The sequence below is a fragment of the Electrona antarctica genome (assembly GCF_951216825.1).
Source record: "Electrona antarctica genome assembly, chromosome: 7".
Lineage (NCBI taxonomy): Eukaryota > Metazoa > Chordata > Actinopteri > Myctophiformes > Myctophidae > Electrona > Electrona antarctica.
In genome coordinates, this window is record NC_136812.1 from 31,093,762 (window position 1) to 31,117,614 (window position 23,853).

General features: G+C 44.1%; 1 protein-coding gene across 2 annotated transcripts; it reads left to right on the forward strand.

Moving 5' to 3' along the window:
- Positions 1–284: 284 nt before the first annotated feature.
- Positions 285–23,128, forward strand: tdrd5 (tudor domain containing 5). Of its 2 annotated transcripts, none has more exons than XM_079505748.1 (19): positions 285–420; positions 1,432–1,572; positions 2,861–2,955; positions 3,184–3,386; positions 3,729–4,104; positions 4,530–4,774; positions 6,390–6,473; positions 6,859–6,915; positions 7,329–7,497; positions 8,585–8,739; positions 9,124–9,344; positions 9,522–9,731; positions 11,888–11,954; positions 12,508–12,705; positions 12,997–13,143; positions 13,512–13,595; positions 15,519–16,340; positions 18,214–18,382; positions 22,395–23,128. In XM_079505748.1, the coding sequence occupies exons 2-19, from the start codon at positions 1,439–1,441 to the stop codon at positions 22,487–22,489; spliced, it is 3,531 nt and encodes a 1,176-aa protein (XP_079361874.1). In that variant the 5' UTR covers positions 285–420; positions 1,432–1,438; the 3' UTR covers positions 22,490–23,128. The 2 variants fall into 2 exon arrangements, with proteins under 2 accessions (XP_079361874.1, XP_079361875.1); XM_079505749.1 differs by having other exon boundaries at positions 4,533–4,774; positions 22,395–23,127.
- The last annotated feature ends 725 nt before the right edge of the window (positions 23,129–23,853 follow it).

Here is a 23,853-nt window from a genome sequence, read left to right on the forward strand (position 1 = left end):
CTGATCTACAAGCTCACAGCGCTTGCGATGCATTGTGAACTTGTAGATCTGCTATTTATTTGTATTGTACCTTTACTTTTGGTACTTTATGTATATTTTGTTGGCAATACTTTTGTACTCTTACTCAACAGTAATTTTTACTTGTAACAGAGTAGGCCTATTTATATTGTTTATTGCTACTTTTACTTAAGTATAACATTTCTTCCACCATTTCATAAATGATAGGAATAAATACGGGTGAAAATATATTTACAATAGTTTAATTAGTTTGTGTATTTATTGGACTCATATCCGCCACGTGATGCATGAATCACAATCACATCAGCCAGCCATGCAGTCAATTTGATCCACCGCAGCTGCACGTGATTATCATCATCACAGTTCGCCACCCTCCTACAGAAACAACCTACCTACCTGACGGTATGAAAACCATTTATACTACTTAAATATAACTTCATTATATCTCTGCAGGCTGATGTAAAAGTGTAAACTAGTTATAAACAGAGCCGCGTGGTCGAGTAGGCAGTTTAAAGATCCTCCTGGCAAGAATCTGCTACATTGTGTTGCAGGTGAAAGTACCGCACGTGCCTTATTTAAGTGCGTGTGATTCAACATACTGTAGGATACTTTGTTACCTAATTCACTGGTTCTTTCGAACCTTTTCATGATAAAAAGAAACCATATACCGGTATTCAAGTGTGTTTGGCCGCGAACCCCCATCTGAAAACTACAAATTAGGACCGGCCCATGTAAGATTTGTTGTTAGAAATATCCAACATTACAACGTCTTTAAAATTGGCTGGTATACGGCCCGCTGTGGGTCCCCGCCCCGGCCGGACCCCACCTTGAGAACCCCTTGCAGACCACCGTGACCACGGACCAGATAACCATTACAGACCTTAAGCCCTAACCACACCAAAGGGTCACCATGCAACTCATTGGGTCAAAACGGTTGCAAGTAGTTAACGCTAAAACCGTCTTGACCCTTTTGTGTGGTTGGGCCAATTCCATGCGTTCAATCACTAGGGTCAACGTGACATATCACAAGACATATCACACCGCAGGGACAACGCTAAAACCGTCTTGACCCTTTAGTGTGGTCAGGGTGTTAGAGTCCATTTAGGTTCCATTTGTACAGTCCCATAAGGGTCCATTTGGTAACTATCCAATCATTTACCCCTCAAGGACCCCTGAGGGTGAACCCCACTTATAAATCATACCGGTATTAAGTGCACTGACTGTGTCACCCCCCCCCCCCCCCCCATGTATATTTATTTGGCCACAGATCTAAAATTATTTTTTTGCCAGCAATTACGTAGACTTTAGACTTAGTTAACAATACCAGATTTTTTTTAAATGGCATTTATACAATTGGCTTTCTAAAATGTTGATGTGTGTGACTTGTGTGTGTGTGTGTGTGTGTGTGTTCAGACACACTATGAACCAGGAGGAAGTTTTGGAGAAGTTAAAGAAAGATGTCCGCTCTCTGCTGGTGTCAGCCAAGGAGGGCCTGACACCAGACTACCTGAGGAGGGACTTTAGCAGCATGCTGGGACACCCCCTGCCTCTCAGGTAGTACCAGAAATGGATTTAGAAAGATACGCCATCCCAATTGTTGCCATGAGATGCAAAATGGTACACAAAATGGTCTCCTAAGTGGGCGCCATCTGACGGCAGATCTCGCTAACGTGATGTCCTATGTTTACTGTTGCTAGATCCTGTGAGTGTGTTGCTGGGACAGAGAAAGTTTGATAACGTTGATTTTTTTTCTTAGAAAAAAATTATTGTAATGTCAAAGTCTTCGTAACATTGTGTGGCTTGTGGCGAGTGGGTACAAACAATACAATATTTGGTGACCATGGGGTAAAGAATCATTCAGAAGCTGTGTTCACTTTAACTCTCCCATTGGAAGTAAATAGACTCCAACCTAAATCCTGAAATGGCTATCCAGGAGTCCGATTGGTTTATGCAGTCTGAACAAGGCTATGGAATGTGACACAAATCTGATTTGCTAAAATCAGATTCCATATTCTTTGCTCTTCAGACTGCATAAAAACAATGCGACTCCATTCTGGATAGACTCAGATTTGGGCTGCCAGTGTAAATGGTGCCTACAAAGGCGGCCACCTACGCTACGTCATGCAGATACAAGAAGTAAACCGAAGTGTTTTTTCTTCGTCTTGGGTAGTACCAAGGCTTCCCAACTTTTTTTTTCAACATCAGGGCCTACTGGGAAATCTTAAAGTGTTTGCGTCTGGCCCACCCACCTGACCCCTTATCGGCTCCCGGCCTGCTGCGTTAAGTGGTCAGATGTGTTTGGCTGTGTGCGTTTTCAGAGACTGGATTGAACAATGGATAGAACATAGAACAATCTATCAATTGTGTTCCAGTTTTGATTGGACTAATGTGGTATACCGTACGTTTAAGTATACCACACACATATTTATCAATAACCTCCTAGTTAGGCCTATCCCATATATTCCATACTCGCCTAATCGCAAATTATTTGAGTTAATCACAATTATTTAGCATGATCGTCCTAATCGTTTCCATGTTGCAAAATGTTTATACATTTTCCAAAAATAGCAGAAAAGGTTGATCTACAAGCTCACAAACAAAGTATAAAATTATTAAACATGAACATTTCTTTGTATATTTATTGTCACATCTGCCCTGTGCAATTGTTGATTAAGAATCATAAAAGGCAAACAAATGAAATTTGTATTCATATGTCAAAAACACAATCTTTAATTGCAATTTGTATGACAATCGTCATACTTGAAAATGTTGTAATAGTGACACTCTAGTGACTGAATTTCCCCTGTGTGATCAATAAAGGTCTATCCGTTTCTCCCTGTAGGGTCCTGGGCTACAGAAGTGTGCTGGACATGGCCCAGGATATGCCTGACGTGGTAAACATCACCTACATGCCGGATGGCTCATTGGTTATGAAAGGTAGGCCCTCCCACTTGCAGAGGAATTCTGGGTTATTTTCTAATTAATGAGCCAAATGGATTCGGAGACACTTATTTCAAGGTGGTGGTGTTTTTTTAACCCAGCACCTCCACGATGTGATGTGCGTATTTTACTATACTTTCCACCACTGCCCCTAATATCAGAGAAAATGGCAAAACTTGCGAACCTTTGTAAACTCCAATTTTTTTGTTGTATTTCTTCCCCCAGCGGTAGCGGATGAGACCACGAGAGGCATACAGGAGCTGGTAGCAAGGCAGAAGAAGCCTAAGAAGGTTGGCCGAGGAGGAGGTGGTCCTTCCTTCCACCTTCGGAATCTGTCCCAGTCCAGAGTGGTGCTGCCTAGACGGGGTAGACAACCTCCAGCCATGCCCGCCCTGCTGAGAGCCCAGCTCCAGCAGCTGTTATACCAGGTACCTGTCTGTCTGAGAGCCCAGCTCCAGCAGCTGTTATACCAGGTACCTGTCTGTCTGTCTGAGAGCCCAGCTCCTACAGCTAGTTGTCTGTCTGTCTGAGAGCCCAGCTCCTACAGCTGTTATCCCAGGTACCCGTCTGTCTGTCTGAGAGCCCAGATGCTACAGCTATTATCAAAGGTCTATCTGAGAGCTTGAAACAAAGCTTGTAGATCTGTTACATCTGCTTTTACGTGATGCTGTAGTATGATCAAGTAGTGCATTAATATACGGGAAAAACGTTAGAATATGGAGATATATGGTTTCCGCCCGACATCGACGATGCATGGTCTTTGTTCCCAGGGTCCTCTCCGGTTGTCAGAGTTGGAGAACAGTTTCAGGCGGTGTTTCGGTCACCCTCTGAGGGTCAACGACTTCGGCTTCTATTCCCTGGGGGAGATGCTGGATGTGGCCAGGGACCTGGTGACCATTGAGCAAGGCAGGATGGGTTCAGTCATCACCCTGAAGAACTGGAAGCAACCGCCTGCTTCGCTGCCCAGACAGGCCCGGCCCCCAGCCTGGCCCCCGGCCCTGCCCCCAGCCCGGCCCCCGGCCCTGCCTCCAGCCCGGCCCCCAGCCCAGCCCGCCAGCGTGGTGCAATTCACGCCACGGCCGGTTCAAGTCCCTCCAGCTCCACGCTCTCCAAAGTGTTCCAGAGCACCCACCCGAGACTTGAGAGGTTTGCCTTTTCTCAAAGTTTAACCTCTTAGCATTTCTCTCGTAATTATATGAATCATTTTGGTCTGCTCTGGCTCTGTGCATTTTACCAATACTAAGTAGGCCTACTGTATCAGGATTGGGCTGTCACGATTACAATTAAAGTTGACTATTGCCACACAAATAATTGCAATTTAGAATGTAATTGTTTTTATACATTGAACATTGCCTTTTAGGTTTCGTAATCACAAATTGCACAGGGCAGATATGACAAATAACTTCAATGTACAAAGAAATCAATGACAAATTTAATCATTAAAAAAAACTTTCAAAAAATATCGTAAGCTTTATAGATCTGCCTATTTCTGCTATTTTTAAAAAACAGTGACGATATGACATCTTAATGATGTGACTGTCTGACTGTTCTCCCCCCCCCCCCACCCCCAGTAGAGGCGAGTCCTCAGTGCGCCGTCAGCATCCACAATGCTGTGCCTGTCGGCACCCACAATGCTGTGCCCATCAGCACCCACAATGCGGTGCCCATCAGCACCCACAATGCCGTGGGTGGTGGTGGCGTTGCTCAGCAGTTGGCTGTGGAGGGCAGCAGGTGTGTTGAAGCCCAACAGGACAGAGTAGAACCGCAACCTCAACCCAGCCAGCAAGAAGCTTCCTTTGAGAAATCCATCATCCAGGTTTGTTCCTCACAAAGTCACGCCTGCTGTTGAGGTGTAGTTTTCACTCTCCCTGTAGACCTTCCTGCCACCTACCGCCTGGACGGATTATATAGAGCACCAAAGTCTGACGTCACTTTCAGTAGAGGGCGCCAGTACACGGGTTCATGTATTTTTTTTATTTGCATCCCCCATTCCCCATAGGGGAATTTTAGGTCGTTTCATATAAGAACTGTGTTTGAAAAATAAACCGATCATCCCGGCCTTTCTGTCAGGGGGGTGGCTGAATTAATTTGGCCGCAAAAGCCTTGAAACTTGAAACCTGAGATTCCTCGTTGACGTAAGCTCAGCTGGCGGCGACTCGGCTCGTACTAACCACGAAACATTAAATATCAATACAAATAAAACTTAATTAACATGTCAGTTTATGTTGTGCGACGGGCAGCTGCAGCCACCCCGCCTACCCGGAAATGGGTTGTTTGACTCGTTTCTAGCGCTTATTGTGTTACTCTGGGTATATTTGTACATTTCCACCTTCAGTCGATGCTTCATATCCATATGAGTGAAAAGGCCGGGATGATCGGTTTGTTCTTATATGAAGAGATCTAAAATCCCCCTATGGGGATTTCAATGCACATAAAAAGTACATGCACCTGTGGACTGGTGCCCTCTACTGACAGTGACGTCAGGACTTCGGCGCTCTATAGCAACTAACCAAGATATGGCTACTAGTATGCAGACATATCTTGGTCATTCATTCTCATGTTTTTGCTTTTCTTGACCATAATGTTAAGTTATTTAGATGTACTCCAGGACCTGGCAAAGATATGTATGCACTTCATTTAGCGGATAATATCTCAACTGTTCTTGGATAATATGACCGCTGCGAACAACTTAGGAACTGTGACAAATTCTCTATCCGGGGCGAAATACCCAAACATTACCATGCCCTTTTTAAAATAACCGCCACTTAAAACATGCCTCTATCTTCTAAACCGTTGGAGCTACAGATGTTCTGAGATGCTCAAAATGTTCAGAATACTCATGTTTGAATACTCGATAGACCATATGCACACATCTCAGGAAATCTGTCGCACAAACAGTTTTAGAAGATAGAGCCATGTTTGAAGTAGCTGTCTGGTGTGGTCATTTCCGCGTATTTTGCCCCGGATAGAGACATTTTCACAGTTCCTTCGCAGCGGTTATATTAGCCAAGAACAGTTGAGATATTCTCCGCTAAATGAAGTGCATACATATCTTAGCCAGGTCCTAGAGTAATGCTAGATTCATTGTTTACCTGGTATCCTAGTATCATGAGACACTACAATGTCTCTCCTAGTATGATGAGACACTACAATGTCTCTCTGCATTCTATGTATGTGTTTACCTTGCTCATTGTAAGTCGCTCTGGATAAGTGTCTGCTAAATGCCAAACTTTGAGTTTTATGACTGTATTTCACATGTGTTGTCATTTTTTGCAGAAGTGCTGCTCAGTTTAAATCTGCAAAGAATTAAAATGTTAAACACTAGTATCTCTTGCTCACGCTCATGTTTTTGCTTTGGTCTAATTGGGGGTTAGACTGTTAATCTTTCTTTTTTTTCTATTTTTTTGCATCAACCTCATTGGTTCATTTAGCTGGAGGCGGAGCTTCGTCAGAGAATCCTAGAGAACGGAGTTGCCGGTACCGTGAGTCCAGAACTGAAGAACAATCTGCGACAGGTGACTTTTTTTTTTGAATGCCACTGTTTCAGTCCTTGAGGGGGGTCCCCAACACAATTAGTTGATATAGCATCAAAAAAGTTTTAACCCTAAATACAGTTTACACTATTTGAAAATGGTCGATCTACAAGCTTTCAGATGGTCGTCTACAGCCAAATACATATTATTTTGCTGTCCTTCACATGAAGCTAATTGAGAATCAATACTAATCAAATGTGGCATCTCCCTGGAACACAAACCATGCATTATGGTTTAATCACTTAAAGGAGTAGAACTATCTTTGAGACAATAATTTGATGAACGGGTCATCAGGCACCAAATATTACTGTTGGAAACTGACTCATGTTAATGAATAATACAATTATGTATACATGTTTGTCTTTAGGTGGTGAGACAGAGAAAAGAGGGGTTGTCTGTACATGAGCTTCCTGCTGAATACATAGTAAGTGTTAGATATCGCTATAATTTGACATTAATCATTGTTATTGAGTGTTTGTTCAGGAGTCTCTCCTGCTCTTTAGTAAACAGAAAATAGCAGCAATTTCATCCAATTAGGAGACAGAACTCGTACAGGATGCACAATAAACAAGTGAAATTGGAATTGATGAGACAAGAGCTGGAGAGATGGGGAGACCCTGGTCACTGAACAAACACTACTATAGCAATGACTACTAACTCAGAATATAGAGCTTAAACCTTTGTACAATAGATGTTTTTGTTCTAACAAAAGAATATCACGTATAGCACAATTTCCTAGGGAACATAAGAACATGGATATATACATTTAAAAATAATAATACGTATGTGTTCAGACGTTGTTTAGTGGGATTTGAACCTGTGGTGGTCTGTGTACAGAAAATGTTTGGAGAGGACCTGCTGGTCAGAGACCTGGGCTTCTTCAGTGTCACAGAGCTGGTGGGAGCGCTGAGCGACATCTTCCACCTCCGACCCACAGGGGGCGAGGCCGACGAGGGTCGCGACTGGATAATCACAGTCATCGAGGAAGACACGGACACACAGACGGGTATAACCAGACTTTCGCGTCAAAACGCCTATCCCAGGTGTCTCTTCCGGGTTTTAAAAAACACTTTGCCCGCGCTATAAGTTGAAGCCGCGCATTAGCGTCATCTCCATCCACCAGCTGTTTAAAAACCTGGAAGAGATGCCTTGGCTAGGCGTTTTCTTGACGCTGCTTGACACGAATGTCTTGTTATACCCAGACTGACACAACCCACAGACAGGTGAAACACAGACGGGTCATGTCATGTGATTAAAATATATTTGGCAGCGGAACCCCATACAAGATTTGTTATCAAAATATTTAAAACGTATACCGACCTTTAAAAAAAAGTAGTTCTCTCTACGCGTCATCCTAAAAATCACACCTGTGTGCAGGGCTCGACAGTGCGACTAGGTAATCGCATTTGCTACTAAAAATGGCACAGTGCGAGTGTGAAATGCAATTTTATAGCACCAGTGCGACTACATAATTTGACTGTTCAATCGTGATAAATACAATGCTGTGATACAGCAAGTACACATTCTATGAGTCGCAGTTCTATACCTTAATTTATTTTTCTGTAGTACGGCGGTGTCGTTCGCCAAAAAGAGCAGATCTACACGCTAACAACGTGTCAAGGCTCAATGCGTCGTTATAGCTTTCAGATCTATTCCCCTTGCTTCCACTGCACCGCCCTGCCCCTTTTAGCGTGCTGTTGCTGTTAACCAAACGTGGGTGAAACGGCGTGCACGCACATGGAGTGGACGGATTGATCAAAAACAACCCTTAACACCTCGCTTACAAAAGCGTGTGCACACAGCGTGAATGATACCGACCTGGCTGGATACATATCGGTGGTCCATCCAATGTGTGACCTGCTTAACGAGAAAAGGCAAAGATCTGTCCCACCACCTCCCACCACGCCAAGGTGTAGTTAGACGTCGGTCCCCCTCCTCACCTCCTTCTTCGTAGCAGAGTGTCGTGCTCGAGGACACCTCGACAGTGAGCCGGGGATCAAACGGGGAACCTTCCGTTTCCCAAACTACGTCTTGCCGCCCCATTAGGTTATGATGTTTATGTTCTGTGTCTGTGTGTTGTGGTGGTGTTGCAGGTGTGAGTGTGTCAGGAGCAGGTGATGTCAGGAGTTACTACCTGAGTGGTGGTCAGTCTCTGTGGGAGGCCACAGAGGAGGAGCAGGAAGGAGACTATGAGCAGGAGGACATGCCTGAGACCACCAGCATGACCCCTTCCATGTCCCAAATCCAGGTATCTTTTGTTTTATGCACATTCACAAAGTGAGTGGCAAAGTGAGTTTAACGTTGTTTAACGTTTAATGCAATCAGATAGGACTTTTCTGTTTTGACTCAGTAGGCGTTCCCGCATAACTTCCGGGTATGATGATGTCACATGCATACCCTCTATAATAACTTTAAACCACACCTGTAAACTACACGTGTGTTTGCACACTGTAGAATGATGTCACCCGGAGCTCCCCAGGGGGTCTATACTAGGCCCGTTCCTTTTTTCCCATCTACACCAGATCCTGTTAATCACAATTATTTGTATGACAATTAAGTAAAATGTAATGACCATGACTAATCCATACTGTCTGTTCTGTGTGTGTGTGTGTGTGTGTGTGTGTGTGTGTAGGTAGAAGCCACATCGTGGTACCGTCATATCGAGGTGCACAGTGATCCAGGAGTGCCTCTGGACGCGCTGCGAGGTCAGGGGCTCAAACCGCCGACGCGGCGCAGGCCGCGGGAGCTGGGGGCGGTGCTGGTGGAGCACGTGGAGTCACCTGGCTACTTCTACGTCCGCTTCAGTGAGGCTGTGGAGGGCGGCGTCATGGAGGACATGATGATCAAGATGAGGTTGGAATCTACATTTGAAATGTTTATTTATGTCCACATAAACAGAAGTGCAAGACACTTGCACACAAGTTGAGGTTTTTTAATGAATTGTGGACATTTAGTAATACTTCCCAAAGTAGGGACGCCAGGGTTTTATTGTAGCCTGTAGCGTTAACCTGTCTCCTCGTCCTGGTGCAGGAGCTCTTACACAAGTCCTGAGGTGTCTGAGCGCTACCGTCTGACGGAGTGCTACATTCGTCAGGGTCAGCTGTGCTGCGTTGCCCCCAGGGACCTGTGGTTCTACCGCGTGGTCATCCACCGTCTGATCAGCCAATCACAGGTGGAGGTTTACTACGTCGACTTCGGAGACCTATCCGTGGTGGCGACAGACCAGCTCAAATTCCTCAAGTAAGTACCGTAGCCCCAGGTGTGTCCCAGGGCATCTTCATCTGATCGTCATCATCAAATACAATTTACAATTCAGGCATTGTGAAGACCTTTTTAATATCCAGAGCGACTTAAGTAAACAAGATAAATACTCGTACATAGAATGCAGATAGACGGCCTCAGTAAACTAGGATCCTGGGAAAACCAAGAACCTAGCATCTGTCTAAACGACACATCATAATATTCTGTACATTGAAACAAACTATACCTGGTAAATGATGAACCTAGCATCTTTTAAATAACGTGCCATCTAAATTACATCCTTATCATTGTGATCAAGACATATGTGCTATGGTAGTCATATCTTGAATTAATTAATCCCCATGTTTGTGCCAAATCTGGATCAGTGGAGCTCCTTCTGGTGTTGTGCCTGTTGGCATTTCTCACAATTTAGTAGTTTGACAGGTACATGGGCACTGGTCACGTTGGGACAGAAGAAATAGATTTAAAAATATGAGCTTAAATCTGATAATGACGTTAGGATGGTAATGTGTCTTTTATTGCAATGATTATTGAAGCAAAAGTATGCTTTGGGTTGTGTAGTTGCCTTGCCATGATGTAATATTGGTGAGATACCTTAATTTGTTGCTCCGCTGATTAGAAGATGATATTCCAAAATGGTCTGTCTAGTCATAGATTTACATTCACACAGTGAACCACATCTCAAAGTCACTCTTTTAGCACAAACAAGCTTGCAGATAGATATGCTTCCTTTGATGCTTTAGTGTGACTCTGTAGTATGATCAAATAGGACATTCATTTACAAAAAAGTCGGAATATCGAGATAAGGGTTGTTACCCGAAAGAGACTCTGCCGGGGTCTCCCGACCTCCCAGTCTCAGGGCACTCACTGTAACCGCATGGTCACTGAGCTGGTGATCATCAGTTATTGAGTCATTATCAATCATTGCCAGTCATGTTGACCGTGACCAATGCTGCCTCCATCTGCAGAGGTGAGCAGTGTAGTCCATCTCGCTGTCATGTTAAGAAGATAATTAGACAAAAGAGCAGGGGTCAACGAGCACAAGGCACCATTAGTCTGACCTGCCTGCTCATGTGACCTTCAGTCAGCACACTGGAGCCTTTTGTCATGTCATTAGGCCTGTGAAAAATCAACATGTTTTGGAAACGTTTCACCTCCTGTTTTCTAAATGTGTAAACGTTTAAGCCAGGGGTCTTCAATTCTTTCAGGCCACAAACCCCTTGGCTGGGAGAGAGCAGGTAAATGGTGCATTTATATAGCGCCTTTATCCAAGGCGCTTTACATAGATTGTGCATTACATTCACACACCGATGGCGGCGGAAACCATGCAAGGCACCAACCAGCACATCAGGAGCAATTTGGGGTTCAGTGTCGTGCTCAAGGGCACTTCGACACTAACTCTGGGGGAGCCCGTGTTCGAACTGGCAACCTTGCCGTTACCACCCCTGATCCACCGCCGCCCCGAGCAGGAACCCCTACTACATATTGTTAAAAATAGTGTTGCAGATTTCATGAAGTTGGATTCATGCTAATGTGTATTTTCAGACGGTTAATTACACCAACTCTCCGGCGAACAAGCTCACAACGTCTGTAGATCTGCTATTTTCGGCTAATGTACCCCATAACACAAAGAGGAGATTTGGTGCACCCCCTGGAATTAGACCCCTTGTTGAAGACCCCTGGTTTAAGCATTATGTAGAAAAGGGGTTCCATCTGCTATATTGTGTGTAAAACAAGGTGAAGAACATATCGTATAGAATAGATTGTAGAAGAGGTCCTTTTTGTCTCTGCCAAGCCAAAGTCGTGGTATGTTTTGCCCCCTGACGTCTGTCTGTCTGAGTGGACCCCAGGAAGATTAGCCGTTATGCACCAGCTAATGGGGATCCTTATACAACTCTATAAACTCTATATGATTGTTGTGTTTATACATCGACTCATATATCCAAAACTGTTCTTCAGGATTCCTTTTTTTTCTTTCTTTTTTGCAAAAGTAGATCTGCTTACTTTTGTGTGATGTCGTTTTATGATCAACTAATAACGTTAATTTATGGAGGAAAATAAACCACAATGTTATATGGAGATAAGAGGTTTCTGCCAAACAACAACGATAACTTATGTGTTGTATGTTTTGTCAGGTCGTGCTATTCTGAGCTCCCAGCACAGGCCGTCCCCTCATCACTGGCTGGAATCACACCCACTGGTGTAAGTTTGACCAATATACCAGTACACTAGCTGTATTTACACTGTATTTAGATTAGGCTTGCATAGTATGTGCCTCGATTCAAATCGTTCCCTGAAAACACACTTTTATAAAGCAGCTTTTATTCCCAGCGGTTTTAATCCATTTGATTTCTTTGGTTATTCTATTGTTAGGGCTTATTTTATGCGTATTGGTTCTTCTGGGAAACACTTCGTAACATTGTTTTCAAAGGTGCTATATGAATAAAGATTATTATTACCGTACACAGTGGTTCTCAAACCTTTTGGGCTCAGGTCACCCCTGTAAATTACTTTCATCCACAGCACCCCTGAATTTATTTTATAGCACCGTACATGGCTTAATCATGTGACTGTGTATATATGCACCATGATTTGGACACAAGGAATATCCATTTATTTACTAATGGAGGTTCTAAGTAGTTAAGATTTGGAATAAACTTCAGTTTATCAAATTATTCTGCGGCACTCCTGGAATGGCGTTGCGGAACCTCAACTAGTACACGCGCACACACATTCATTTCCTGTCTCTTTACAGGGTGGGTGGAGTAACGAAGCCACTTCCTGTTTCAAGAGGATGTGCTGTGACCGCCTCCTGGTGGCGGCTCTGCAGGGTTACCATGACGACGTGCTGCAGCTGTACTTGTGTGACACGCACTCTGAGGACGATGTGTACACACACACTGTACTACACACACAGGGACACGCACAGCTGTGTACTACCACTACCCCTGCTGTATGTACACACATTTAACATCTTTACTTGCATTCACATTTAACAAGAAACACAAACAATAGTAGATGTGCAAACTTGGAAAACTCAGATACAGATCACGGGTACAGGAAGCATCTCCTTTTCCATATATGGTGACTGCCAATTATCACAGACACTGAACAGAATTTTGCCAATGCCTTAGCTCTCTGCTTGGTTATTCCTGCAATCTGCAGGCCCCTCACGACTGATTATGGACATTACCCCACACACACAGTATTGATGTGTACTTCTCTCTCTCTCGCTCTCTCTCAGCATTGTGTCCAGTTCAACCCAGTGAGTCGGTATCTCGGTAAGACTCTGTTGGACCCAGAAGAACCCATGCTGCGCTCCGCGTCTCCACCAATCACATCGCAGCAATGTGAAAGTCCCAGCCTCACCCCGACTCCAACCACACTAAAGGTACACCCACCCAAACACCACCCCTCCAACCCCACACTCATAGCTGTAAATGTCTATTGCTTTTACTGTAGACTGACTATTTAGTAGAATATTCACTCCAGAAGGCTAGCCTGGTTACTGTCTATCCAGTCTGACAACTACTGATACATTAATAGAACAAGCAGAATATGTAGCACTGTTACAGTATTGTATGAGGAACAGCTCTATATTACATTTAAACTATTATATATTTTTATTATTACACATTTACATTTTGTTTCCTTTTATTTAAATTCTGTTAGAGTCCTGAATGATGGTGATTTAATTTGATGTTATTTTCTGTGTAGTGTCCTCCCTAACCGTTATGACCATGTGTGTGTTTATTTCAGGAGTTGCAGACAGACACAGGGGTGTTTGATGACATGCCAGCCCTGGAGTTCATCGACTTATCCAAGGTGAACTTTCACAACCAGGTACAACCACACACACTGTCACTGCAAACACATACACGCACAAGCGTCAACACTGTATACACAGTGTCTGGGTGTCAGTAGAGCGACCGAATTTGGACCACAAGGTCATCGGTTCGATCCCGGGCACCACAACTCGCCGTATGAGTTGCAAAGCATGTGCTCAGTGCTCACGTGTGTATCTGGTGTAATATATCAGATGTGCCTTCCATTTCGAAAATGTAATAAAGTAAAACTTCCTTAAGTTACGGGAGAAACGACAAAACGTTTGACGCCATGGCTCACGCCACATGCGCGACGTAAAAAATCTGCTGTGATAGGAAGTAGAAAGGGAGTGGTAATACGCATGTGTGACCGTGACGCTTGCTCGTTTTTCCTCACAGAATTTTCCACAGTGAGGGGTGGGAGGGGCTGGGAAGGAGTGGGCGGGCGCAGTCTGCGCACACAGAACTCAAGGCAGATGGCTGTGTAGTTTAAGCACAACCAACGTGCGTTTATGAGAAACGACAAAAAAAAAACTTTGGCGAAAACAGAAGCGCAACACGGGGATAAAGGAAACATTCAATGACTACTACTACTTTGGTGTGTAAACTTTTATACACTTTCACGAGAGCCTATAAGTACAAATATAATTCATGAATGGCTACTAGGGATGTGTAAATGTGTCCAATGAAAATCGATTTGTATAATTCAATATTAACGATTCATCGATTAATCGTTGGGGGGGGGGGGGGGGGGAAAGATTCTTCCCCCCTAGGGGTACCTAAGTCAAAACAGTTTGGGAACCCCTGATGTAGATGATTAACAATAATTTTAACTCTTGAGAGTTAATAAGGGTCCATTTGGTTACTAACTCCATCTTTTAAATGAGGACCACTGGTGGTCCCTGGACCAGTGTTGAGCCAATTGATCACCATAGCAACCCCAGCCTAGGCCTGATTAGGTAAATTCCCAACACCTGCTAAATCCTCCAAACCTGTCTTGATTGGAATCAATCTCCACTCACACTCAGTCACTCACACTCCTCTCAGTCATGCTGCTACACAGACACATCCCAGGCACACTTTGGTAGGCCTATAGCCCTGTCCTGTTTGGATGACAATATTGCCTTTCCAACAGATTTCATTTATGAAAATTAATAATCGATATATTTTTTTTCTTTAATCGATTTCGGGTCCTATTAACGATAATCGATTAATCGGACCATCCCTAATGGCTACTACAGTGAATTCGGTTCAATGAAGTTGGAAGGAGGAAAAACAGGCAAGCGACCGTGACTGGTCTGGCAGCACCGTCACCGCCACCTGGCAGGCACACTACAGCGTTTTCAATTACCGTTGCGTCACCGCGTAAATGCAACGGCATTTTGTTTTCTATTCTGATCCTTGCTGTGTAAGCGTGGCCTAAGACTCCACTGCAGGTGGTGAGTGACTCTGGAGAGCAGTGCCAGGGTTAATTAATTAATACTGTATAGAAGGTGTTTCCAATTGTCTAATTGTGCTCTCTTTATAGTAGCGTCCTGAACCTGGGCTACAGCTTAACACACACACACACACACAGGCCTAATAAAATGCCAGCAGAGAGAGCTGGCTCAACAGTGTAAAGTTCTTTAGATCCAGCAAGGCTGGGATATATATACGCTTGGCACACTGATACAATTCTGTATTCATATTTGTGTGTGTAATCAATAAAGCACGGCACTTCTTTAAGTGGCTGTTCTCATGCATTTGTTTTTTTTACATGTTTATTAGCATTTTTGCCACAGGAAATGCCATGGTGATCTGTAGTTATGTCTCAAGTCTACAAGCGTCTGCTTTTAACAGGACATGCACACATTGCACACAAAGCCACATGTTGGATCGGTTAGCATCGCTAAAAGAAATTGACAGCGTTCCAGTGGTAGTAACTCATGTTGTATCTCCCCAGGAAGGAGTGACGGCCAACCCATTTGACGCTCTGTTCATCAGTGAATCTGACCGCCAGTGCAATGGTGAGCCTGAGCCGCCCACATCAACCAACCAAACATGGTTTGACCCAGACCCCGCCCCTACTAGCCATAGCCCCGCCCCTACTAGTCATAGCCCCTCCCCTACTAGCCATAGCCCTGTTCCTATCGGCCATAACGCCCCCACCAGCCAAGCCCACAACCCCGCCCCCACTAGCCATAACCTGGCTCCTATCAGCCATAACCCGGCTCCTATCAGCCATAACCCGGCCCTTACTAGCCACAACCCTGCTCCTACTAGCCATCACCCCTCCCTTACCAGCCAAGCCCACAACACAGCCCCTAGCAGCCACAACCCAGCCCCTAGCACTAGCAGCCACAACCCAGTCCCTAGCAGCTATTACTACGCGCCTACCAGTCAAAGCCCTACCCCTAGCAGCCACTACCCAGCCCACAACAGCTATTACCCCGCGCCTACCAGCCACAACCCAGCCCCTAGTAGCTATTACCCCGCGCCTACTGGCCACAACCCAGCCCCTAGCAGCTATTTCCCCGCGCCTACCAGTAAAAGCCCTGCCTCTACCAACCACAACCCAACCCCCATGCCTACCAACCAAAGCCCTGCCCCTACCAGCCGCAACGTCACCCCCACCAGCCATAGCTCTGCCCCTGACAGTGATGACCATGCCCCATACGACACAGACACTGCCCCTCTCAGCTCTAGCACCACCCACTCCAGGCTCAGCCCCACCCCAACTGCTGTTGTGATGGCAGAGAGTGTCCTCCTGGAAGATGACTCCAAAGTGAGTAGAACTGAGTAGTTGAAATGGTGGGGGGGGGGGGGGGGGGGGTTATAGATGTTGGACTATATGGAGTCCATAAAGGTTAAAGGTCTGCACACATTTCACCCGGAATAAGAACCCTAAACCCGAGTGGAGGCGGGTCTCTCAGGTACGCTTCAGAACTATTAGAATTGCTGTGGGGTAAGTGAATCTTGGGGTTGGGTAAGTGAAAGGGATTTACCCATACGTTAGGACTCGTAGGACACAATTGGCTTACTTTCCAATTTCAGCTCTTTAACCCAATCCAAGCCATCCTCTATCTCGAGGAAAATAATACCATCTGGGCCATCCACGAGATACACAAGATTTTAATAAATAATTAAAAATATTATTAGTACCTTTTTTTTTGTTTTGCTTCCGTTGCTAGCCTCCACAGGCCTCCCATTGTAAGAAACAGCCTACATGGTAATCTGCGGTACACGTGCACAGGGCTATTAGTGGTTTTTCAGCTCAAAATGGGACAAAGTACCATGTTTGGGACCTTATAAAACAATCCGTGCTCGTTCTGAGAAAATGAATCCACCGCGAGTTGGTACACGGCCTAGAGCCTACAGATATGGAGGGTTATTACTTCCGGGTTGGGCGGATGTGTCGCTTCTTCTTTGCTTATGTTGCGCATTTCACTGGCAATAGCCTCACGATCCCGCCTATGGTAACAGCATGGAATTGGTTCATTTTTGATCGGCGCTAGCCCCTCCTATGTCCAGCTTTGATGGTGTGTAAACAAACATTGTCCTAACATACATTGAATGCCATTGAATTGATAATGAAAAGCCAGTTTTGTGTTGGTCCCAACACAAACATTACATTCCATTGACAATGAATGGCCAGCTTTGAGTCACAAACATTGTGTGAACACAGACATTGAAGACGAAGGACATAAACGGGATGCTTCTGAGGGGTGGACTCTGTTTTAAGTGGTGAACACAGCATGTTAGATCAGAAATAGAATATTCACTGCATGTGACACCAACCTCGTTATAGAAACGGCTTGTATTATCTTGCCCACCACCTGGGCAGGGGGGGGTTTATTTCTTTTGTTGTACCCTGTGCTGTTGGCTCATTGCCCACATGAGCTCTGCCACACAGCTGCTCTGTTTCAGAAAAAAACTAAAATAACGTAGATCGTGGCAAAAAGAAAAAAACTAACGGTTTTCCTGTAATGACATGCCCAAATATAGGGACACGGGTGAAAGTGTTTAATGAATGTACAGTATGGTTACAGACAAGAAAATGCATGTCTATAACTGGTCACATGATGTTACAATGAGATGCACTCAGTGCTGATCTAAAAATCAGATTCATCTGCAAAACATGCTCAGCGGTGGAGAAATTGTGCCTAAAATAATTTAATTTGAGGTTAAATGGATGCCCCTGGTAGTTGCATGCTGACCTCGTCAGCTCTGTCTCCAGCTGTACCCTCCACCCCCCAGGGCTGACCCAACTTCTCCACACCCTCGGTATAAATCATTTTTCCTCCCAGTAGAATCACATTTGGGGCACCTGGATATTTTTACTTCAGTTTGAGGTTCATTACCTCATGTGGTTTACCTTATGTTTGGTTTTCAGGCTTTGTCTTGTCAGTGTGTCAGAGTTTGGAAGCACTCGTTTTCAATAACGCAACGTCTTGCTGCCTTCTGCATGATGTGCAATTTAGAAAGGGGTGGTACAGGACCGCTGAGTGATTCCCAACGAGCGCTTCCAAACTCCAATGCTCCATATTATGCTGCTCAATGTTTTGCCAGTCAGTGTAGATGAGGTCGGGCGTATCCCAGTGGAAAAGTGATGCATGTGCATACTCTAAATCTCAACAATCATAACTCTGTTCCACTAGAAGACGGCTCCGCCCGCCCGTGCTCTGGCCAACCTTGACGTCGCCGTAGTCCGCCACACTGCACAAAGGGAGGCTCGGCTAGCCCCTCCCCCCATGGTGATGGTGCCCATGATGATGCCAGCCTACAGCACCAACATAAGAACCCTCAACCTGCCCGGTGGCTTGTTTGGTACAAAACACACACACACACACACACACACACACACACACGTCAAATTACAGGTATAAAGAAGAAGTGGGTGAAATTAGTTTTTGTGCAAGCTCCATCGTTTTGGATATTTTCAGAAAGGGAAAAGGAGAGGGGGCAGGATGCAGGGAGAAAAAAAATCAAACTAAAGAAAAAACAATATCTGCATATACACATAGCATAATCCTGCAGTAAGTATGTACATGAGGTTAGACATAGGATGCGTAAATAGGAAGGTCGGATTATTACATCGGATTATTGTCTGTATCAGCCGCGCTAGTCTAATGCCGTTACAATGCGCTAGGGTAGACACCTGGGAGATGGTTGGCTTTTCACCGCATCGAAACAGGAATGTTATGAGGGGAAACTGGATGCAGATTTATAGTGTTGTTTTCATGTTGATGTTGATGTTCATGTTCATGTTGCACTTAAACCCTCAATACTCTGCTCTTTTCCCCCCCCCTACACCAAATCTCATTGCCGAAAATAGTGCTGCAAGGCGTTGTGGTAGATCTGCTATATTTGGCTAATGTAGCCACCCCCGAGGGGTCCCAGACCCCGTTGAGGACACCTGTACTAAACAGTACATGACCCGCCTGCGCTGTGTTTGCCCGTTGTGTGTATTTTTGTTCTAGTGAGAGTTTAACACAGATTGAATTAGAGCTGCAGTGTAACAGTTTGTGACCATTGGTCCCAGTGGGAGGCTTCATTGCATCTTGTATTGATATTGATACAATGCTGCTGAAAGCACCTTTAATCTGACCGCTGATGAGGAGCAAAAACCTCTATCATCACCGTCGGCAGAAACCTTGTATCTCCATATTTCAACTTCTTTCCCCCTCTTCATGAATGTATGCTAGGGCTGCATCATTATAGCCACAATTAAATTATTTTGGTCAATATTTATCACAATTATTTATTGAACGTAAATAAACATTAGCCAGTGGTGAGATAATACCTTTGTAAAGAGGAGGACAGAGCGAGCGGATGGAAGACTGAATGAAGTGCTTCTGAGTCAGAACATCTGCAGTCATGTTGATGAATGTAGTGTACAGTCTTAACATCGCTGTGTGCATCTGTAGTGGATCATTCTATGGGCAGAGCACACATTTTAAATCCTAATAATCGGGCGGTCATGTTTGTTGATTCAATACTTTATTAAAGGTTTGCAAAAAGTACAGAGATGCAGTCAGTTATGCAATAATGATAAATGATAACACACTTTGGCATGCTAGAAGACTAGGTCCAATTCCATACAGGTGCTTTTTTGTGGTTTTGAAGGAGGGTAGGGAATCACACTTTTATGGCTGGTGCCTGGTCGTAGAGCATTCCACATTTTGGTGGCATAATATTGGAATGAATTCATTTCCTGTTTTCTGCCAAATCCGGGGGGAATGTGGACCTCCCTCTGGTGTGCCAGTGCCAGTCCATGGATGTTTCTCACTCTTTTGAAGTTTAAAAGTGGGAAGGCAAAATCGTGATAACAATTAAAATGTGATTAATTGAGCAGCCCTAATTGTTGCCCTACTGTACTTGGTCATATGACTGTCAAGCTAAAGTAGTAAAAGTAGGAAATCTACTATTTTCCATTTTCCTGTTTTGGACATACAAGGTTTGCACCAGACAGCATCAGTGAGGACTCCGTGGCCAGTTGGATCTTGCCATAATAACTTGGTGTCACAATATTGTGCTTCATGGACAATAAAAGTCAGCAAGTAACAACATTACAACCAAGAAAGATTTAGGAAGTGCAAAGGAAGCATATAAAACAAATGAGAAATAAAGCCAATAAAACTGAATCGATAAATCACACGCCAGTCGGAAAGGTATTATTTAACCATAATGAACACTTTAGTCCTTATTCAGGTATTTTGGATTAAAATGGCAGATACAAGCTGTCAGTCTTCACTTACAAAACTTTTATTGATGCAATGTTTCGCTCACTCGGACCTTCATCACTCACTCTGATGAGGTTTGTTTTTGTTGCATTCCTAAGCCAATAATTTGACCAAAGAGTCTGCATTGACTCCACCGTCATCAAATTATTGGATTAGGAATGCGACAAAGACAAGAAAATCACCCTAAAAAATGATCATCGGCTATTATGATTATACTAGGAAGAAGATACGTTTTTCTTTTTTTTCCCAGCTGTACAGAAAGTGTTAAAATTACGTTTTCATGTGGCCACAACCACCAGTTCATTATGTATAACGGGGGAGGGGAGGATTTTAGTGTCACTAAAGTGGTGTATTTTGACTGGGCCTTTTGACTTTCAGCTTTCAGGAAGAAACCAAAAATACACAGGGAAGACATTTGAACATTATAACCATTCCTAGAGTAATGTTAACTCCATAGACATGTACAAAACTATGGCACTCCATCTTTAACATTAATACATTATTCTTCACACGTCAGACTCCATCTTTAAGGCCTTTTCATTCACACGTCCTAGATTCTTCAGACTCCATCTTTAAGGCCTTTTCAGACGGGCTGCGACATTGAAAGGTTGAGGGGCGACAAAGCAAGCGTAATTACATGGGCGCGTTCACGTGAAATGGTCGCTTGCTTGTTTCGTGCACATGCCGGCAACTGACTAGACCTGGATTGTGTTGAGCTTTTGTTTTATGCTTTTGTCTTGCTTTTGGCACCACGTGAGCAGACCTAGAGCAGACATATCATTGGTCCAGGCGACAACGTCTGTGTCACACGCTCCCTGTCTGAAATGACCTTTCTTTATTCCTGTGCCTGCCTGCGTGAGGTTGTATTTCTACGTTTTGGGGGGAGAAAGGGAATCGGCAGTGTGATTCTGCTGACGGACGGTGTTCCCTGGGTGGTTGCTCCGTGGCTTCCTGGACGTGTGTTCTCTGGTCCAGGAGTCTTGATGCCATCCCAACCTGAGCCCCCGGCCGGCCTCTCCTCAGAGACCTGACTGGGCAGAAACTCGACTCTTTTAAGTATAACAGAGCCCTGCTGGTAATTATGTGAATGCAAATGGAGCGTGGCAGCCGCCGCGCTGCGACTCGCCTCGTCCATCATTCCCGTCACTCTCGTCTCCTCTACTGGTTTGAGTAAGAACAGCTCAGCAGAATGCAAGAGGCCAAGGGATTCAGTGTCTGATGCAGGCATTGCAGGGCATGTGATACAGCTGGGCTGAAGTGTACGGTACACTGACTTAAAATGTCCTACAAAAAGCAAACGCATTTAACCTTTGTGTGTGTTTAGATTTCTGGTTCTTTCGGACTAAGAAGGGTACCCCAAAACGGTGGTTCTCAAACATTTTCGTGTCAAGGACCCCCGATTCATATGCATTTAGCCATCTGAAATGTTTTGTGCCAGGGACCTCTAGAAGAGAATTAATACTTTAAAGATTTTTTTTATAGCAGATGTACAAGCTCGCAGCATGGCACAAAGTGACGTGCTGTGAGCTTGTATATATGGTATTTTGGAATAGCCAACATATAAATGGATAAAGGTTAAAATTAATATGATGCTCTATTAAGACATTTAGCTGGGGTCCCCTGTGGGTCCCCAGACCCTGCTTTGAGAACCACTGACCCAGAACCTAACAAATTGAGAGTGTGAGATTTGGTCCAGGTACACATGGTTCCTAGAGGGGCGTTCCAAATGGCCCCTTACGGGTGTGTGTGTGTACTGTATGGAACCAAATGGACCTGTCCATTTGGTTCTTATGGTTAATAATTATGGTAATTAAATTGTTTGAGAACCACTGTGCTACACTAAATGGAACAGAGCCTTAATTAGTGGTAAGACCCAAAGGCCCAATTTCTTTCCAATATAACTGCTGTGCATATTAGAGCCAGAATAAATACGACTATCGTACTGTAAAATGCTGTTTCATTCACTGTTGCAACACTCAATATAAAATAGGTGTTGAATGAGATGTCCATATATTATAGAGCTGTAGCACCTAGACTACTTTTTTTTTCTTGCATGAAACCTGCGTAACAAATGTTTTTGTATTGTGCGTCTATAGGCATGCCTGTCTCGGCCTTCCAGACTCCCGTCCTGCCAGGTTTCTTCTTCTTGGGTTCCAGGGGCTTTCAACAGACCCCGCCCTTCTACCGCTGACCACGCCCACTTCCTCACCTGGTAAAACCCAAAGATGTGACATCATCAAATGGGGGAGGATTGAGGACCTCGATTGGAAAACTTGTTTGTTTATTTTCTATCTCCTACTCAAGGTTATTTGATATCCAGGTTTATTGTTGCAGTTCACAGGCAAGCGTTTGTTTAAAATGTATTAATGTTAATAATAATAATAATCATCATAATTGTTAAATAAGACAACACTCATTTTACACAGGTTTGTTTTATTTGTGTTCAGTTTTGTCATTTGAGTATTGATTTTAAAAATGCAGGTGTAAAAAAAGATGTGTTGCTTTCATTTACTTCTTTTAAGGTTCTTGTTAAGTTAAAAATTCAGATAAAAGTTTGATAATGCTGGTGGACCGCAAAAAAAGAAGAAAAGGTATCCTGTAATTTTATTCTGAAGAATAAATGTCATACGATACATTAGAAATGACTTGAGCAGTTTGTTATGGGTTAGAGCAGCAACATGGTCTATTTTCTACGAAAGTTTTCCCCACAACACGGATGCTGGGGTTTAATGGTTAACAACATGGATATTATAAGAGAGTCTAGATGGCTCACCCGTGCTGCTGACCAATGGACAGTGACGTCACTACGTGGCGGCCATCTTACTTAGGTGAAGCATAACATTGTGTCTATGGGGCATGTACTTTTTAATAACCATAATTTGCTCCGTTTTCAACCGATTTTCAAACTGTTTGGTTTGTTATACTGTAAACGTCAGACATCCGCATAATTGTATGCTTTTATATGACGTTCATATAAAAAAATAACATTAAGCAGATAAGCATCCTGAATCATGGCCATGTTGGCCACGATTGTAATAAACCAACCCATTTGTAAATCCGTCAAGAGTTTGAGCTGCCATAGAACATACTATACTGTAGCACCTCAGCAAGATGGCTGCCGGGTGAACTACGTCTGAGACTCCACCTTGAGCCATCTAGCCTTTGTCTGGTTAACAAGCAAAGAAGAAGAGCCCTCACCCGGCCGACCCGGAAGTGATACCCTCCGTATCTGTAGTCTAGCCTCACTCTAGGCTGTGTACCAACGCACGGATGATACATTTTCTCTGCGTGAGCTCGGATTAATGTTTTAGAAGCTCCCAAACATGGTACTTTTTCCCATTTGAGCAGAAAAAAACACCCGTGTGAACTGAGTGGTGTAAGGTATTATAATTATAGCCTGATCAGCTGTGGTCTGACGTAATGTCTGACATAATGAAATCACACCCGTGTGAACTGAGTGACCATAGCAACCATGCTCATTTTTGAGTGGTGTAAACCACTCCTACAACTGGCTTTGTTAGTTTACGTGTCTGTCTGTGTCTGTCTGTCTGTCTG

What these genes read in the sequence shown, in the direction of transcription:
- tdrd5 (XM_079505748.1), top strand. Translation starts at nt 1,439, where the DNA reads ATGAACCAGGAGGAAGTTTTGGAGAAGTTAAAGAAAGATGTCCGCTCT. An exon ending in ACCCACCCGAGACTTGAGAG is followed by an intron (nt 4,105 to 4,529) that starts GTTTGCCTTTTC and finishes CCCCACCCCCAG; the next exon opens with TAGAGGCGAGTCCTCAGTGC. An exon ending in AGACACGGACACACAGACGG is followed by an intron (nt 7,498 to 8,584) that starts GTATAACCAGAC and finishes GTGGTGTTGCAG; the next exon opens with GTGTGAGTGTGTCAGGAGCA.